The sequence below is a fragment of the Pan troglodytes genome, chromosome 2 (genome assembly GCF_028858775.2).
Source record: "Pan troglodytes isolate AG18354 chromosome 2, NHGRI_mPanTro3-v2.0_pri, whole genome shotgun sequence".
In the NCBI taxonomy this organism is placed as follows: domain Eukaryota; kingdom Metazoa; phylum Chordata; class Mammalia; order Primates; family Hominidae; genus Pan; species Pan troglodytes.
The window spans coordinates 163,038,875-163,059,146 of record NC_086015.1 but is presented as its reverse complement, the minus strand read 5'-3'; the positions used below and the strand labels follow the sequence as shown (position 1 = coordinate 163,059,146).

The following is a 20,272-nucleotide window of genomic DNA, read 5'->3' as shown; positions in this document are numbered from 1 at the left end:
AAATATGCCTCCTATACTTGCTTATAATTTTAAGGCAATTGTATGGCTTTCCTTAGGAAACAGAATGAAAGGGAATGTCCCATATGCCAAGGACTTCGAACATGCATTGCTCATTATCTGCCTACAACCAGTGTGGCTCGAGAGCCATTGGTCCTGCTATGCCATTCATTACTCAATATCCCCAACTAGTTTGTGGCTGGGTCATTAAAATACATTATTTCCATTTATTTTAAAGGATCTTTGATGCATGATTCAAAGATTTTATATATAATGAATAATTGCCTATATTTTTATACTATATCTTTTTCTGTTTCATGAGAATTTCAAAAGTGATGAAACATAAAATATGGATTGTAACTACTCAAGTATCTAAAAACATATTTCATTTTTCTGAGAATCTGTCATGAAGAAACAATGTGAGAACAATTGAGGTTTGGGTAAGCTTTAGATGTACTGCACGTGTGATGGTGTCGCTATAAAATGTGTTCAGTTAGGTTAAAATGAAGTACTGCTACTCCTTGTAAATTGTAAAATAGTTTTCCCATCCTGCAAACTCTGCCCCTTTCCCTTCTTTTCCCTACTGACTGTTCCAGTTTGATATTTACCTTGAGTTACAGAAATGCCTATTACTACTTAAAAACACAAAAAAAGAAACAAAAGGAAAAGTTTCTGCCTCACAATATTTGTTATGAAAATACAATGCTATATTTTAGCAAATAATGCTGGTCCAACAAAAATCATCACACACACACAATGACTATAAATGATTTTTATAACTACATAAGGTAGAGAAAAAAGAGTTACATGTTCATGCACACATTCATTCATTCATTGATGATCAGGCAATAATAGTTCTGTAAATTTCATGGCACCAATAGGCTGGTGCTGAGTAGCTGCGGTCCCCGTCAGCCAGGGCACACACTTTCTAGTTTGCTGCAGTCCCCAGTATTCTCTATTGCTTTTTATCTGCACTACTTCACTCTCTTATGTTTCTTTTTGGCTCCTGAGGGCATTTTATGGTTCACGACCCCTACATTAAGTGATGCAAATAAAAACTAGGTCTTCTAACAGATATCAAGTGCTTGGATCATTAAGTCACAATGTATAAATAGAAATGTGGAATACACAGAGCATTGGAAGAGACCTCAAGAAACACTTAGTAGAATCTCCCTGTCTTATATATGGAAAATACTTTTGCTACCTGGACATTAATAAGGTGTTAACCAGAAGAGTGAAAGAGCAGAAAACTGCAAAAGGAAGGAGGTCTTGGTGAACTGAGGTTGGGCGGAATAAATACAGGAGAGAGATAGAAAAGCTGACCCTCCAGTAGTTATGTGCCCAGAGAAGCTATGGGTAGTTTCTAACTATATGCCAAAGAGAGGATTGGGGAGGACATTATGTCTCTTTATATCCTGTCCTGATCCCCACCTTACAGGACTCAGGTGTTCGGCTTCCTCAGCAAAAGCTGATGAAGGCAGCTCCAAAGGTAGTTGGAGTGTGAATGACCCTCTCTGGGTTTTCTCCTCCTAATCTTATGCATACTTTCTTTTTTCTGCTTGCTCTTCTAAGAATAGTTCTGGACCCTTCCATCTGTACATGTTCACATGATGGCTGGTAAGCACACCAGCCATTCTGTGGCACCACATAGCCACAGAATCTCCTCACTGACTTAGGCAACTAATAGAAAAGGGAAACTATCACTCACCAGCTTTTCTTTGGAGAAACATCGCCCCTGTATCCTAACCCGAATCTCCAGAGAGCTATAAATACTTGCATTCCTCAGACGGCTGTTGGTTCTAATTCTACATCAGTGTCCATTTCCTTCACTAATGACCACTTTCATGTAATTAAATTTGGAATTATAGGATCTTAATGTTGGGAAAATGCATTTTCAACTGAAATGTTCTCTAGCATGAATGAAAGACCAGAACGAGGCCTCTTCTGATACTAGGAATAAAACAGCCATCTCTCGTAGGCAACAAATGTTATCTACTTCCATCTTAAATAAGGCCAAGTAATTTCCAAGTAATCTGTATTCTGAAATTAAAAGTTACTGTTTTTGAGCATCTACTATGTGCCAGGCATTTTACTATTTTATGTCTAACCCTCAGATACACATGAAGCAGGCACTGTGAACCCTGTTTCACATATGAGAAAACGGCTCAGAGAGGTTAAATTACACAATATCACAACACTGATACTCTAGGAAAGTCCGTCTTGAGATGTCAGCGCACTTTAAAAAGGAGGAAACAAATTCATTAATGGTAGAAAAAAAGAGAAGAAAGAAAAAAAAAAAAGAAAGAAGCAAAACAAAAACAAAACCAAAACAAAAAGCTGGCAACAACTTAAATGCCTAACAATAAAAGATTGATAAAGTATATTATGGTGAAATATATGATGGGCTATTCTGCAGCTAGTAGAAATACTAATCTTATGAATAAGATTAGTCCAATATTATTTCATTAGATGAATCTTATGAATAAGCTTAGTCCAATATTATTAGATTGGATGAAAGTTTCCGACTGTTAAGTAAAAGAAAGAAGGCTAAAAACAGTACCTATGCTATAATTCCAATTTTATAAACAAAAATATGGAGATATATGCATAGAAAAAAAGTCAGGAAATACATCTTTTTTTTTTTTGGTGAAAGAGATTCAGTTGGCTTTGGATTTTCCTCTTTTGAGCACCTCTGAGGTGCTACATATGGGCATTTGGCAGGAATTTATTTATTTTTATTTTTATTTTTTTGAGACAGAGTCTCACTCTGTTGCCCAGGCTGGAGTGCAGGGGTGCAATCTTGGCTCACTGCAACCTCCGCCTCCTGGGTTCAAGCGATACTCCTGCCTCAGCCTCCCGAGTAGCTTGGACTATAAGCGCCCGCCACCATACCCAGCTGGCTATCTTTTGCATTTTTAGTAGAGACAGGGTTTCACCATGTTGGCCAGGCTGGTCCGGAACTACTGACCTCACGTGATCCACCTGCCTTGGCCTCCCAAAGTGCTGGGATTACAGGCATGAGTCACTGCGCCCGGCCTTGGAAGAATTTCAAAAAGAAAAGGAAAGAACATGACCAAGTTGATGATTAGCATTTGTGTGTTGGAGAAAAGGTGAGCAGATCAGTGTTTGATGGCTGGAAGAGGATGGCTGTGTGTCTGACTCAGCCATGTCTATGCAGGGACTGACTCACATGAGTCAGGCTGGGCTTTTGTTTTTGGCAGGGTGCTGGAGGTGGTGGGAGATCCGTGGGCAGCAAGAAACATATTTTCTTATAAGAGAACATTTCTGTGGATGGACTCTGATTCAACTGTTGACATCCCTCCTCAATCCAGTCTTGATTTCATTCTCCTCCTTGGATCTGCAGTAAATTACAGACTCTAACGTAATTGATATAAATTTAACTGTTTGTATTTTTAAAGCCAGGCTGCCTATTTATTCTGCTCAGCTCAGACAGAGTTTAAACACCTATCTACCCCACCTGCTGATGAGTTTCAGCTGTTGAGGCAATGAAGGTTAGAGAAGAAATACTTTTCCCCCTCCAGACCTTTGAAAATGTTCATGCGGACTGGGTAAAAAACATGATAGCGGAGAGTCAGTGCCGGTGTGTGTTTCTGAGGCATATTCCTGAAGTAGGCGAAAATCTTAATTGCAAATTCTTTTATTCTTTTGACCATTAAAGCACTGCTTTACCACTTTTTATGTTCATGTTTAGAAACATTTTGGGGCCACCATTTAGGCTTGGTTCCATGGTAAGCTTCATCTCAAAAACACTGGCTTTCATGATTTAGTTTGTGACTGTTTGAATTCTACGCAGTCGTGAAAAAGAATGCAGTGGATCAATAAGATTGCATTGATTCTATGAAGCATGGTTATTTACATTTTGCAGTCTTTATTTTTTATTTTTTGAAACAGAGTTTCGCTCTTGTCACCCAGGCTGGAGTGCAATGGGGTGATCTCGGCTCACTGCAACCTCTGCCTCCAGGGTTAAAGCGATTCTCCTGCCTCAGCCTCCTGAGTAGCTGGGATTATAGGCGCCCGCCACCACTCCTGGCTAATTTTTGTATTTTTAGTAGAGATGGGGGTTTCATCATGTTGGCTGTGCTGATCTTGAACTCCTGACCTCAGGTGATCCGCCTCCCTTGGCCTCCTAAAGTGCTGGGATTACAGGCGTAAGCCACTGCTCCCAGCCTAAAATAGGGATGTATCTCAGCTGCTGTACCTCAGGTAGGTGGTGGCATGATGGCAGTACTTAACCCTATCAGCCCACAAACCAGGTAATAATCCCCAAGGAGGAGGTGGGCACTGGTTGTCCACTCATGCCTTCTGACAAGAACAACAAAGCTCCAGCATCAAACCTTGCAGATGGGGGAACGATGGCTTGGAAGGTGATGCACTCCATCTCCCGATGGCCCAAAAGCTGAGACATGGCAGCTCTCAGGTAAAGTGGTTAAATGGAGAGTTGGAAAGTTTAGGACTACATTTGCCAACATGTTTCACCTTTTCTTCCTCTTTTTGTGCACAAGAAACATATGATAAAAGCGTATGTCCAAAGAAGTCTAAAATTACTCTTTCAATAACTAAAATAAAAACTCTAAGTGTTAAGAAGGCATGTGTCACCGTTTAAATGGCAGTAGTTTTTCTTTTTTAGTGGTACATAAAATAACTATTTGTCTTACAATCAATGGTGTCTAAGAGTAAATAAAAAGGATAACGAAATACTGTAGCAGCACCTACTAATGCAGCATTGACTCTCGTCCAGGCACTCTTCTGAGTGCTTTGCTGGTCTTCCTCACAGTAACCCCATGAAGTAGGCACAATTATTACCCTATTTTACAGATGAGGAAACTGAGCCACAAGTGAAGCCATTAGTAAGTGCTAGTAAGGGGCAGAGTCAAGATTCCAAGCCAGACCCTCTGGTTCCCAATACCCCACTCCTACCCACCACGCTACACTGCCTGCCTAGTGAACAGACCCGAAACATGTTGATAAGTGAAAAAGCATGGTGATTAACAGAGCATGTGGATACACCACCTCATGATCGATGGTGGAAGAACAAATACAAATCCTGGAACAGTGATTGTCTCTGGTGACAGAAGCAGGGAGACTGGAAGAATGGGGGACAAATATGGCAGGATCTGAGCTTTTTATAGTGTTTTCAATGACACTGATTTTCTAACGCCATACATAAATATTCTGTCTACTTAGAAAACACTTCACAAATTATAGCCATTGGATCTTGTTTTCCTCTTTGTAATCTGTTGATTGCACTAATGGTTTCTGTTCTCATCAGAAATCTCTTTCATGGTTTGTTTTGTTTTGTTTTGTTCTAGAGACAGGTTCTCGCTGTGTTGCCTAAGCTATCCTCAAGCTCCTGGGCTCAAGGGATCCTCCCATCTCAGCCTCCTGAGTAGCTGTGACTACAGGCACATGCCACTGTGCCTGGCCTTCCATGGGTTTTTAATGCGTGCAATAATCTGAATGAGAACAATCCAAGCAGGACAGAAAATTTTACAACAGGATTGAGTAAAAGGATGGTGTTAAACCTTAGATAACATGGCTCACCTGCAGTCAGTTAGAATGTTTTCTAGCAGCAATGAATGCTTTTGTGCACTCTCAATGGAGCACTGTCACGTGAACTGTGTGTGTCTAGACACATGTATAGGACCACTGTCCAAAGAGAATGCAAACTACAGTAATAAAGTCATCATAGCTTGTCAAAGATGATGCACCAATGAAAAATAATTCCTAGAAACTCTTTTAATTAAACATTCAGCTGTCTACTAGAGCCATTTTTAAATATAAAATGCAGCCCTGTGGTCTTTTTCTTCCTGCCTCCCCCTCTTTTGCAATAGCTCAGGCAATTGAATTCTCATTGGTGATAAAAAAAAAATTCATAAGACAGGGTACAGCTGGTTATGCCTCTAGCAAGATGTCAAATTCAGCTTGCACAAAATTAATTGCACCTAATTAAACCAGGGTCATTGGTGTTATTGTAAAGTGAGGCTATTTATTAGACAAAGAAAATTTCACAAATACCAATTTGCTTTTCTTTCAGGTTTGTGAAGGAGAAGAATTGCTTACATAATTAGATTTGTTTTGCCATTTTAATCTTATTACTCCTCAAAAGATCTACTTCAAATCTTGCTTCACTTTTGAAATTGTGTAATATTTTTGAATACTGGAAGCAATCCTTAGAGGAGGGGGCATAAAAAATGATAGTTTTTTTTTTTTTTTTTTTTTTTAGACTACCCAGTGGCCTTTCAAATAGTGAAAAAAAAAGAAGTCATCATTAGCTACCATTTGCAATGACACACACCTTGGAAATACTTATATGAAGGGTTTTTAAAGCAAATCTTTAGTATATATGTATGAGACTAATATGAAATGTTAAAGATATGTTGCATGTTATAAATAGGTTGCTACAGTATGCATCTATTATTTCAAGAAAGATGCCACAGACAGGCAATTTCACTGAGTTGGAACTAGACAACCTCTTTCCTCGTTAACGCTGGGCAGATATAACCGTTGTGCTTACTTCTTCCAGAAAATCATACAACAATTATTACTGTTAGAGACAAAAGGATGATTGACTTTCTTGGCAAAATGATGCTGGTTCGACCTGTGATTCGTGGCACATTGTATATACAGATTCTCAATTCCTCACTTTTAAAGTCCCTGTGAATCCTATTTCTTTGAAGTCTCTCTGGATTCACTGTTATTGGTCCAGTTGATAACAGCTCCCAGTTAGGGTGCCCCCCACTCCTTGCCCTCCAGCCCAAACACAAAAGGAGATGGCAGGTGTCCATTATTGGCCTTGTCTCAGCCATTTACCAATAAACCTATAAGGCCAAGAAAGAAATGAGTTTTGATTGGGTGATGTTGGAATGGTTGAGTTAAGTAAACAGTAATCATTATTCAAAGCAGCTGCTCAAAAGTTCTCTGGGGAATTTCTGTTTTTCATAATATTCAGCCTTTGGAGAAAATGGTATAGCCTATTTCAGGTCACATCATCCCATTGCACACTTTATGAAAAAGACTGTGTTTATATGTATATGTATGTAAATAAGATCTCTCTTGGGGTAAGGTAAGAAGAGAGGTGAGAATCAAATTTATTTCGTGGTTACTCTGAGAAAAGGTAAAAGGAGAAGGCAGAGAAAACTTCCTTCACAATGTTAGGTCAGGTTGTAATGTTTAAAAAATAAAAGATTTCCCAGATATCTATTAATAAAGACTATCTTGTGTTCCCACAGCAGCTAAGCCTGTTTCTATTCCTTTAATTACACTAAGCTATATAAGCTCATCATCTGAAACATAATGCTAACTGATAATTAGTTTGGCCAATGAAAACATATTTTATAGGAAAGTATTATACTAGTAATAATAGAAAAAATGTTTCTTCAAGAATATGACTAACCCTAATATTTCTTAGAAACCTTATTTCAAAAATAGATAATTCATTTTTCTCATTTCATTTTAAGCTTTAAAAAACTTTTTACGGAAACACTTTTAAATAGAAAAAATGACAAAGATTATACAGTTTCAGTTTGTAAAGGGCTGATAATGTGTGGATTAGCAAATTTTGAAGAAAAAAATGACACTCTCTCTACTTGCCACATTTCAGTATAAGTCAAATTTAATTAGTTGAGTTATGAAGCAACATCAAATATTATTTTGCTGCACTATTAGGCATGAAATGTCTTTATGGGATTATTGTAAGCCTAGCTTTCATTTAACAACTTGTCACTCTTAAGAAGTGCTTTAGGAGATAGCAACATCTAGAAAAATCCAGTGGGGCTAAAACCCAACAGACAACTGAGAGGAACTCATGCTCACAGGAACAGTTGAAACTCCAGTCTTCCCAGACCCTCATGTTACTTGATAATTTCTCACATACTGTGCATGGAGTTAGTTTCTACAGGCAAATATACAGCCTTTAAAGAAACATAAACAGAACTCCATTAGTTTGCCAAAGATCCCACTCACCTCAGTAGGCCCTGCCTTAAAAAGTAAGCTTAGCATTTAGGAATCCACTGCTTGGTCAATTAATTTTAAATCTCCAGCCTCATTTAAAATTGGGCATTGAGCTCTTCAGAGTAGTAAATTCATATCAGGTTTACCTGGTTTTAATCTTATTACTCCTCAAAAGATCCACTTAAAATCTATTTCGCGTTGAAATTGTGTAATATTTTAGAATACTAGAGGTAATCCTTGGAGGAGGGCATAAAAAATGATAGCTTTTCTGTAAGTTACCTAATGGTTTTTCAAATACTATTATGTGCTCTGGTAAATTTTGGAGTACCATACTGGTGAACTCAATGTTCTGACATCCCTCAAGTACTTTTGTAAGTAAGAGGTAAGGTATTTCCAGTTCAATGAAGAATTTCAGGGATAGTGATGCAGCAGAAACAAATTCTAACAGGGATAGGGAGTATGGGTTACACAATTGCAACTGAACATCCTAAAGGCTTTTCTCCTACATTATTACTGATGAGGAGGATGACAGTCAGTCTTTGCAAACTTTAAATTTATAGGGATAAAGTGATATTTCTTAGAAATATGTAGTCTCATTATTAACCATCATTCTGAGAGAGATCCGAAACAGTCATCGTGTTCTCAGAAGATGATCTCATCCCAGAATGTGGAGATGAAAGTATCAGAAGGAACAGGATATAAATAATCTTCCTTATGGTGAGTCAACAAGTGTAGCTTGTTATGAGCTACTGTGAAATACATTTGTGTTTAGATATCCGTGTCTCCACAGGGGGCAGATGACTCAGTGATTTTCAAATTCTGCTTTGCCAGAAGAGTTTCAGGTAGGCTTCAGGGGCTTGTAGGGGAAGGATGGAGAGAGGTACCAAAGGGCAGGCATGGAAAGGGGCAATTAGGATGGGGGACACATTTTCTGGGCAGAGGTATTCCAGTCTCTCTCCTTCAGTCCTCCTGAACCAAAGGAGGACTGCCAAACTGGGTTTCCACACAGGGTTTTAATCAACATATTTGTGCTATTAAAAATAGTGAAAACCTTCTAGTTAACCATGGCATATTAAGCACAAGTATCTACTCTCACTTCTGAAATCTTACTAAAATAATATTAAAGAAAAAAAGAAGGTACAAATCTATATGCACAAAGAAAAAGGAAACGGAAACAACAGCACACAAGGGATTTTGATGAAATTTTAGAAGATAATATGCAGATGGGTGGGGAGTATTTGACTTAACTACCTCAATCTACCATGCGCCCACAGGGGAGGCTGGTAGAGGAAGCACATGCATTTCTACTGCAGAATCCTCGAAATGCTCAGATACAGCTGAAAGTAGGGGAGTGAAGTAGGACCGAACACAAAGATTGATTTAACACCTGAAAGGAGACTCTTGCCCTGCTATCTGCCCTGACCACCTGTGGCCTGGCAGAATCAGGAAATTTATTGTCTTAAGAGGTTGAGACTGGAGCATGCTCAGGCACAGCTGAGGTGGCAAAGAGATGCTTTACTGAAATCAAGGAAATTAAGTAAAATTTTATATGCTACAGTTCCTATCTTTCCCCTGCTAGAGTCTTAAAACATTGGCAGCCAGGTTTAAAATGCCTCAAGATGAGGTTGGAGGGTTTCTCTCAGTCGCAATTCATAGCCCAAGAGAAAAGACTCCTAGATACTTTCAATTAGATGCATCCCAATGAAAGAGCTGTGTCCTTATTCAGCCATTCTATGGTGAAGTTCACCATTCATTTATTCAACAAATATTTAGTGATTATGTATTAGATACTATTTTAGGCAATAGTTACAGTGGTGAACAAAATAGAGACGAAGTCTTGCTCTCTTAGAGCTTATATTTTAGAGCTAGAGAAAGACAGAACAAAGTATATATACTACAACGTTAGGTTATAATAAGCCCCCCCACCCCCCCCAACAAACAAATCAGGGTAAGAAGATAAGCAGGGTAAGACCGGACAAAGTGATGGGTACGAGAACGTTTACTTTTAATAGGGTGGTCAGGGAAGGGCTCTCTAAGCAGATGATGCATGCCAACTAGCCCCAACCACAGTTTATAAACAGCTTTTAGTGTCTTATACTTAGTTATTGGTGGGCAGAAAGCAAAACAAATGAAAAATAAACGCAGAAAAAGTCATGATGGACAGGAAAACATTTTAAACAACTTAATTAAAATTAATACTTTCAGAGAAATGAGAAAACATCATGCCAACAATTTTGAAAACAAACAAAATGGACATATTCCTAGAAAAATATAACTCATCAGACTGATCTGAGGAAATAAAAAGTATGTATAATATTATAACCACTTAAGAAATGGAAGCTGTCGTTAAAGCAAATACACAAAGTAAACACCAGGCCCAGAGAGAAATGAGTCCTACCAAGCTTTATAGAAACAGATCATAAAAATATTATGTAAACTTTTCTTAGACAATATGAAAGAGAATACTTCCCAATCCATTTTTAAGCCAGCATAACCCTGATACTAAAACCAAGCAAAAATGTCAGAAGAAAAGAATACAATAGATCCATGTCAATCATGAATATAAACCTAACAATCCTAAACAAAATGTTATAAATAAAATATGAATTTTATTTATAATTATTTACTCAGATTTTATTTATAATATTAGTATCTGAAAAAATATAATACTCCAACAGTATCTGAAAAAATATAATACTCCCTAACCACTTTAGGTTTAGACTGGGTATGCTAGCATGGTTTAATATTTTGAAAATCTATAAATGTAATTCATTAATTCATATAATAGATTAACAGAGTGAAATTGTACTTTTTCTTCACCTCAACAGATGAAGAAAAAGCATGTGATACAGTTAAATACCCATTCATGATAAAAATTCTTTGTAAGTTATACCTGGGAGGGAACATCATCTCATAAAGAGAATCATTAAAGGAAACATAAAATTAACATCATCTGAAATGGGAAAACAGTAGAAACATTTCATTTAATATGAGAAATTAGCTAAGGATTCCAACTACTACTATTTCTAATCCTCACTGTATTAGGGTACCTAGCCAATCCAATAAGACAAAGAAACCAAAAGCATGAGAATTGAAAATGAATAAATAAAGCTGCCATTATTTGTAGATGATATCATTCTTTAAAAATCCCAGGGAATCTACAGACAACTTTATTAGAAATAATAGGAGAGTAGAGAAGTAATAGGAGTAATAACAAAGTGGCTGAATATAATACTAGTATACAAAGTTAATTGCATTTCTGTTCACCAGCAGCAAATGAGAAAGCATTACTGAAGAGAATTTATCAGAATAGCAAGTATCTAGAAATAAATATAACAAGAGATGTGTAATATGTCTAAACCTTATTAAGAAATATCTAATAAGATCTAAATAAGGGGGAGACAGACCATATTCATGGATAGAAAGACAATGAGAAAATGTAATGCTTCCTAAATTGGTCTATAGAATCAATGCAATTACAGTCAAAATTCCAAGAGAGTATTTTGTTGAACTTGATTATATTATTTAAAGTTTATGTGGAGGAATAAAAAAAGCCGTAACAGGCAGCATACTTCTGAAGAAAAAGAATAACAAAAAGGACTTTCCTGTCCAGATATCAGGACTTATTTTGAAGCTATTGTAATTAACACTATAGTTTTGCTGCTGAGATAGAAACAATAATAAAATAGAATATATTTCCATTAACATACAGTATATATGGGAGTAGTCTATAAGATCAGTGAGTAAAAGAGGGATTGTCCAATAAATATGATTTTAAAAATGGTCATCTATAAGGAAAATGATCAAATTTGGCTTCTCCATACCATATCAAGAAATCAACTTTTGACTGACTGCAGACTTTTAAAAACTCAACACTTTCGACTCTTGGTAGGAAATCTAATGAATGTCTATTGGATCTTGGGGGAGAAGAAAATTTCTTACACAAGATACACAAAGCCATTGACTAGAAAAGTTTGATAAAATTCAGTATAAAATCAACCTATAAAATTAAGAACTTATGGTCATAAAACACATATTAAAAAAGTGAAAAATAAGTTACAACCTGGGAAATGATATATGCAATACATACAGTGTATTAAGGATTAGTATCATGACTGAAGAACTTCGATAAGTTGATGAGAAAAGCATAAAGAATCCAACAGCAATTTGGCATAGGACCCAAACAGATATTTCACAGAAGAGAAAACAAATACGGCTAATATACACAATAAAAATCATTTTATACCTATTCAATCTTCACAAAAACTTAAAAGAATTGGCAATATCAAATGTTAGTAACGTTATGGATCCACAGGATCTCTGAAACATTGCTGGTAGGAGTATAACTTGTTGCAACCATGTTGGAAAACAGTTTGACATTATATTCTAAGTGTAAACAATCATGTATTTTCCTAGTAATTCCACTCCTAGGTATGCCCCAAAGAGAAACTCTTGCATATGTATAGCAGAAGACATATACAAGAATGTTTATACGTAGCATTGTTTACAAGAGTAAAACCTTTGAAACAATCCAATGCCCATTATAAGGAGAGAGGCCAAATAAACTGTGGTATATTCACACACTGGAATACAAATGCAGAACATGGGGAGAAAGGAGGCAATTCTAATTTCAGGACAAAAAATAAAATGTCGCAAGTAACCATAGTTTACTACGTGGTTCAGTGAGAATAACGCATAATTTACACTTGATCTTAGCTAAAAGGCTGAGAAGCGATGAATAATGCATAATCTTAATAATGTAAACATTAAATAGCTATTTGACTCTAAATTGTGAAATTACTCTAAAGGAAGAATAGAAGAGATGACAGTCTTTGGGAGGGCTGTAAAAAAAGAGCTAAATCATTATCTTTTTATAGCAGGTAGTCTGATGGTTAAAATAAAAACTAAGAAGATAAGCATTTTATTTAGAGATATGTAGGTAAATACCAGAAGAAACAGTTAAGGAGTAAAAAGTTATTTCTTCTGGAGAGTGGCACAAGGATAATATAAATATATCTGGAGTATACATATACACACACACACAAAGACACACATATATATGTATACATCCATATATACCTATGTACATATACATATATATGGGTTATATATAGGTATGTTACATATAGATTAATATTAGCTAATATATACGTATGTTATATATAACCCATATATATGTATATGTACATAGGTATATGTGTGTGTGTGTATATATATAAAAATCATTGATTTATATATATATAAAAATCATTGATTTATATATATATATAAAAATCATTGATTTATATATATAAATCATTGATTTATATATATATATAAAAATCATTGATTTATATATATATATAAAAATCATTGATTTATATATATAAATCATTGATTTATATATATATAAATCATTGATTTATATATATATAAATCATTGATTTATATATATAAATCAATGATTTATATATATAAATCAATGATTTTTATATATATATAAAAAACACTGATTTTCAAAATCAAAACCTCTCATTTGTAACATGGATATGACATTGCTGAACAGAGAGATTGGGCTTCTAAAAGAAGACATTTTGGCACTCTGGGAAATATTAGAGAGCAGTAGCAGAGATCTATAAGATGATATGGTCCAATGCTCTCATTTCACAAAAATGAAGAAAATGAGACATGGTAAAACTAAGTAAATTGTTAAAGTTTCAAAATTAGAAGTGTACTAGGACTAATCCTCAGATCTCCAGGTTCCTAGGCCAAAGCGCCTTCTGCCACATCTGACTGGGAGGGGAAAGAGGTGCTCCTAAGGGAAAGAGGAGGGCTGACCATCCAGTTCTGGAGGGATGTGTAGGAACACAAGGGAATGTTCTGAGACAGAGCTGGCACCCAGCTGAGGAAGAGATGCTGGAACACTGTCTGGTGAAACTGGCACTCTTGTCTTGATGTACTGATCTGCCTGCAGTGCCTCACAAATAGGTGTATATGTGAGCATGTGTCTGCTTTCTGCTTTCTGATTTTTGCTGATTTAGAATCTCTCAGGATAAGATAGTAGTACAAACCTTACTGAAAGCCATATGGAATACAGATAGATATTTTTAAAATGCCTAGTTCCAGGCCTCACATGCAGACATGGAAGAAATATGTTAGTTAAATGGATGCATAAATACTATAATTTGTTTCCAATGCCTAGCTTAAGATGGTAAAATAACTGAGTATTTTAACAGAGTATATTTGCTTTTAGCCAAAAGGAAGACTGAGAGGAAACAGACATTTGGGGAGTGAGGGGAGACCATGAGAATGCTGATCAGTTACTATCATCTTAGTAAAAACATTCTACATGCTTTCATCACTTGGAATACCCATATTTGTAATGCCTAATTTTTCAGACTGTCTATACTTTCACTAATCAAAGTAGCATGGAATGGCAGCATGAATATCACAGCTAGGGCTTCATAGAAATGGAGGATCTTGAGCCCCACCTAGATCTACTGAATCAGAGTCTTCATTTTAACAAAATCCCCAGATGATTCATAAGCACATTAAAGTTCGAGAAACTCTGGCCTATAGCACTGTTTTTTGGATAAAATTATAATTTAAATATCTTACTTGGAATTAGAAGCTACACAAATGACCAATAATATCCTGAAATAAATTATGACAAAGAGTAATGATATCCTGAAATAAATTAAGATAAAGAAAAACCACCAGAAAGACAGGTTAAGAACTGTAATAAACATTGAATGATCAAAGCGGGAATTGTATTTCTCAGTTACGAGTATTTATTGCATCAAATGTGTCAGGGGGGTGATTCTGGGTGATCTGGGACTGCTTAATGGGAAATTTGGTAGTCTGCCACATGTCTCTAATCATAAGTCAGCTTGCTTAGGAGTGTGGCTTGATTCCTCTATCAGTGTACAGAATCAGTATTGTGGCTAGAAAAAAAATGGAATATAAAAATCTGACCTCAAGTAGCTGGGAAATGAGCCAATAATAACAATAACAACAACAAAGAAACCGACAAACAAGTGGGGAAGGGTCTGTCTAAAACCCAAATAAAGATGGCAGTATTATGCGAGGGGGAAAAAAAAACTACAGAAGATTTAAAGGCTTTTTTAAATTAGAATAGTCAAGTGACAGAATCCACTGTGTACATATCAGAAATTCAACTCAAAAGAACACTCACCGGGAGGAAAGGCTTGGCTTCCCACTTTTGCTACAGCTGGTATAAATTCCTGGGCCATCATCAAAGAAGCTTCCAAGTGCCAACTTCTGTCTGATAGACTCTCTCTCATTTTTCTGTGCCTAAAATTTCAAGAAAATAAAAAATGCTGATAAGTGGGCAGATATAGCACAACCACAGGCAGTCTAACTTGCTAAGTTTCTTAGAACTGTAACATTAGATGAAAAACAAATAAATAGGCTGCGGCACAAGAGTATTTGAATTATTAAAAGCTGAAATTTTACCAGTCTCTTCTGGCTTGAATTTCAGTTCTTCAGAGCTCATTCTAATCTCTAGTCTAAGTAATCACCATCGTGGTGCTAAATGATTTTCACGAGGATAGAACTAGATTATTTGTCACGTACTCTTTCTTCTTCTTACCTGCTAGGTATAGGTAAAGTTGTGGAGGGCAAGTACTTTCTCCTGAATCAAATCACTTTGATCCCAAACGTGCCCTTTCCCTGATCTTGTCTTCTCTCTGCTTTACATGTCCCTTTAGCCAGCCCATTTTCTCTATGGCAAGAAGAGTAATTCACTTCACCAACATGCAGCCTCTGGGAACTGGCAGATGCCACAATAAGGCCAGAAGAGAACCCAGGACAAGACAGACATAGCACCTGCCTCCATGCAGCTTACAGTCTTGTTGGGGACTGTTGTTTCCATTCAAGGGCTAGCCTCATCTCACCAGGTTTTAGAATGTGAGAAACCTTGACAATAATGTCCGGAATAGCTGGAGAATTCTAGTTGGGCCCATCTTGTTTCATATTTTGAAGGGAGGTCAGGTCAGTGTGCATAGAAAAAGGATTTGGTAAACTACACTACTGTGATCATTTGGATATGTTTACAATGCTTGGCTTCTCATTAAACGCCCCATAAAAACTCACCATGTTGAACTTTTAAACCCTTTAAACAACAGGGGAGAAGATTAAAAATGATTTCCTTGGTTAAAAATGAAACTACTACAAAAAACAAACAACATGAGTCAAAAATCCTGGGCTAAGGATGAAATTTTAGTTTTGTGAGATGACAAAGGCTTTGAGAAGTACCATTTTATACACTGAGCAAGGGGTTGAAGACCACACTGAGCAAACTATATTACAAAATGCAGGTCATGTGACTGGGTGTGGCTACTAAAGGCTTGGTGATGCCTTCATTCTCCCAGTAGGAGGTTCTGGAGCATTACTGTGTCACAATGACAAAAATGCATAGCCTGTGGGAAGGGCTCACTGAAAATAATTTCATTCCCAAGTGAAGGACAGTATACAATAGGTTAAGGCTTCTCTGTCTAATATGGTAGTTACTAGTGTCATGTGGCTATTTGCATTTCAACTTAAGAATTAATTAATTAATATTAAAAATTCAGCTCTTCGGGCACACTACCTCATTTCAAGAGCTCAACCATCACAGGTGGCTAGTGGATACTGTACTAGACAGCATAGAATAAAATACATGACAGCAAAGTACAGCTAAGACAGTGGTTCCCAAGATCCAGCTTCAACAGGCTGCATTAGAATGCCCCAGGCTCTAGTGCCAGATATTTAATTTCAACAGGTTTGAGAACTAGTTCAAAGAAACCTCATCTCTACTCTCCTTTTCTCTCACACTTTTTAATCCTTGGACACCATAAGCATTCTTTCTACTGTACACACTTAGCGATTATCTCTGTCTATATATATAGCACCCCCTTTAACATGTATCAATGAAACTGCATCATACTAGGAGCTAGCATATGTGTGTGTGTGTGTGTGTGTGTGTGTGTGTAGTACAGCCATAAGGTGAAAGACTACTTTTATACAGATTTTTTGTTTTTTTTACAGATGTGAAAGACTGCTTTCATAGTTCTTATTTTTTGCCGGGCTAGCACAAAACCAAGCCTTAAGAAAGTAACCATAAGGTTATGGAGGGAAGCAAGAATGCCTTTTATTTCACTAACCACTTGCAACTGTACTGCTTGGAACCTTAATTAGGGCAAACCACCTTTCCGAATATGCAAGGCTGGCACTTGGGATGGTCCAGCCAAAACAGAATCACATCACTTGACACCTTTATTTAAAACAAGTTCATTTCAAATCCCCATATCTGCCAGGCAGATTTTGTACAGTCAGTGAACCTATTTCTCAATCCATATCACAGACAAAAGAGATTCTCACCAAAGTCCTCAACAGGCAGAAAACTGTTGAGTATAGCTGAATATCCAAATATAAAATCAGTAAATAGCAACATGAATTTTAATGATTAATGTTCAACAACATGCTGGCCTGACATTAGCCTAGGGTCTGAAACAGGCTTTAAAGAAAACTCTTATCCCAGGGTATGAATGTGTGAATATACCCTTGATTCCATGTCTATCTTTCTTGATAAACTAGAGCTACAGATATTGGAGGAGACCTTAAAAATATTTCCATTTACATTAATTGCAGTTCTTTACACCCAAATACTTCACTAACAGTTTAAAGAGTACTGTTTTATAATACACTCTCTTTCCCCCTCTCCTTCTCTCTCTGTCTCTGGATACCACTGAACAAATCAAGAAAAGCTTAAAGAATATAAACATCACTCATAATCCCACCACTTAGAGAGAGATGATTGCTAACATTTTAGTATATTTCCTCCTAGTTTTTATCATATGTGTGCATTATTTTCCTTTTTATAAAGTTGAGATCATATTATTTATTAGATTTTCAGAATTGCCCTTGTATCCCTTCAAATTATTTAAAAACACAATTTTAAAATCTTTAAAAATTTTTTCCTCCAGAGCAGCCAGAAAGGAAAAAAAACACAATCTTTAATGGTTGCATATCATTCCATCCCATGGAGTTACCTTCTATGGTTAGCCATTTGAGTTGTGTCAAATTAAAAATAACATGGAAGTTAGCCTCTTTTTTTTTTTTTTTTGGTGAGATGGAGTCTCGCTCTGTCGCCAGGCTGGAGTGCAGTGGCACCATTTCGGCTCACTGCAACCTTCACCTCCTAGGTTCAAGCAATTCTCCTGCCTTAGCCTCCTGAGTAGCTGGGACTACAGGCTCGCACCACTACGCTCAGCTAATTTTTGTATTTTTAGTAGAGACAGGGTTTCACCATGTTGGCCAGGATGGTCTCAATCTCTTGACCTCGTGATCCGCCTGCCTCAGCCTCCCAAAGTGCTGGGATTACAAGCGTGAGCCACCATGCCTGACCAGAAATTAGCCTTTTTACATAAATGCCTGCCCACATGTCTGATTATTTCCTCAGGATAAGTTCCTGGAAGTGGAATTAGCAGATCAGCTAAGTGTGAACATTTGTTGAGGCTCTTGACACATTTTGTCACATTGCTCTCGAAAAAAGCTGTTCCAATCCACATGCCCGCCAGCAATGTAAGAGGGTGCAGCTTTCACTACATCCTGGCTAACACTGAACATTTTCACTTAAAAAAAAAAGTTTTAAAAAAAATTTGATAGGCAAAAAGTAATGTTTTTAAATTTCAATTTCTTTGATTACTAGTGAGAGTAAATATTTAAATGTTTTTAGTGACTGTACTTTCTTTTCTCTGAATTACTTATTCCTAGCTTTGCTTATTTTCCTACAAAGGTCTGAGAATTTTAAACATTTTATAGTAGAGTATTTGTCCTTTTGAGTTTCAACTGTAAATGTTATGTAGTTAAGTCAATAGCTTGCTTCCTCTGTCATGCTGTCAGTGGCTTTTGTGCTTGGAAAACTCTTCCCAGTCCAGAGGTAAAGGATCTCACTAGGTGCTGGAAGATTAAATGAGAAAACTTCAGTAAATTACTTAGCAGCTGTACCTGACCTGTGGTAATGTAAGTCTGTGATAGATGGTAGCATTATAGTTCATACTCCAACAATTTCTGCTTTGAATATGAGGAAACTGAGGGAGATGAAAGGTTACCATACTGTTAGGCAGGAGCAGTAGGATCCAAGTCCATGCTTCCTAATACCAGATCTTTCTGCTTTTTCTCATCACTTTTCCACATTAAAGAGTAAGGTGTTCAGACTAATAATAATGGTGGGTACCATGCAGAGGATAAAATGTGGCACAAAGAGTTATGGGTCTACTTCTTCCCTGAGATGGATGTGATGTTTTCTCAGAAAAAGAGAAAACACTGGCAAAGCATACATACCATGGGCTAAATCATAACCACAAATATCCACAATACAAATATCTTCCCATCAGGACCACTCTCCTTACCATTACTACTCAATCTGAAAATTTAACAATGAGAACCCAATTTTCTTTCAGTTGCCCACATGTGTAAAATATATGTGTGTGTGGTTTCAAGGGCGGTTTGTTCTCTGAGGAATTATACCTGCAAGGCAAATATGTCTTCCACCAGCCCCCTTAATCCAGCCAAGCCCAATACGCTCCAGGGTGAGAAACAGACAAGGGTACAGGAAAAGGAAGAGGCTGACTCAAAACACCACTGTCTGGCTGCACTTATGACAGGCAGAGCCATGTCTACTCCTAAAACAGCCCTGGGAAATACCCTCATAAAACAAAAGTACAACATCTAAAATTAGTATTGCTAGCAAAAACAAAGGGCAACTGAGGAATACGGCTCATCACTATCAGGCAGAAAAGCTATTCAAGCCCCAGATGAAAGCAAAAATGTGATTAGAAATTCACCGCTATTCAGCCCCAGGAAGTTTTTGTCCTCATCTGTTGCTAAATTCCCTACTGCCACCCGCTGTGCCTGAGCAGATGAGGCTCACAATGACTTTCAATGATGCCATGCAAGCCACCATGATCTTAGAACAGACCACTGAGCACTTGCAGACTCTGAACACCAATGCTCAGCCTTTCCTGATGTGCCCTGTTCTACTGCAATTCCCCAATCTGGACAAGAACAAAGAGGGGCATTCAGTAATGAAATAAAGAGCAAAATGTTCAGCATGGGTAGGTATCATCTATCTTCAAATCTAATATGTCCCCAGGACCTTTCCACCCTTTTTTTCGGCATATGGCATGGCCCCATCCCTTACACACCAAGATCATTCCTGCATCCCCTCCCCAGGTTCTGCCTTCCTGCCTCTGGCCCAGCCCACCTTACTAGCAGCATTGTGGTGTCTCTGAAGCAAGAAGCCTTCAGCATGCTAATCTGC

The 20,272-nt window shown here is 37.1% G+C and overlaps 1 protein-coding gene across 14 annotated transcripts in view; it reads right to left on the bottom strand.

Annotated features, from left to right (window-relative positions):
* Positions 1-20,272, bottom strand: part of SCHIP1 (schwannomin interacting protein 1) — a 611,917-nt gene that overhangs the window by 15,755 nt on the left and 575,890 nt on the right. For 13 of the 14 annotated variants that reach the window (XM_009446613.3, XM_009446614.3, XM_016939974.3 and 10 more), the window contains 1 exon segment: positions 15,143-15,261. In XM_009446613.3, the coding sequence (XP_009444888.1) occupies positions 15,143-15,261 (119 nt within the window). 14 annotated transcript variants of the gene reach the window in all.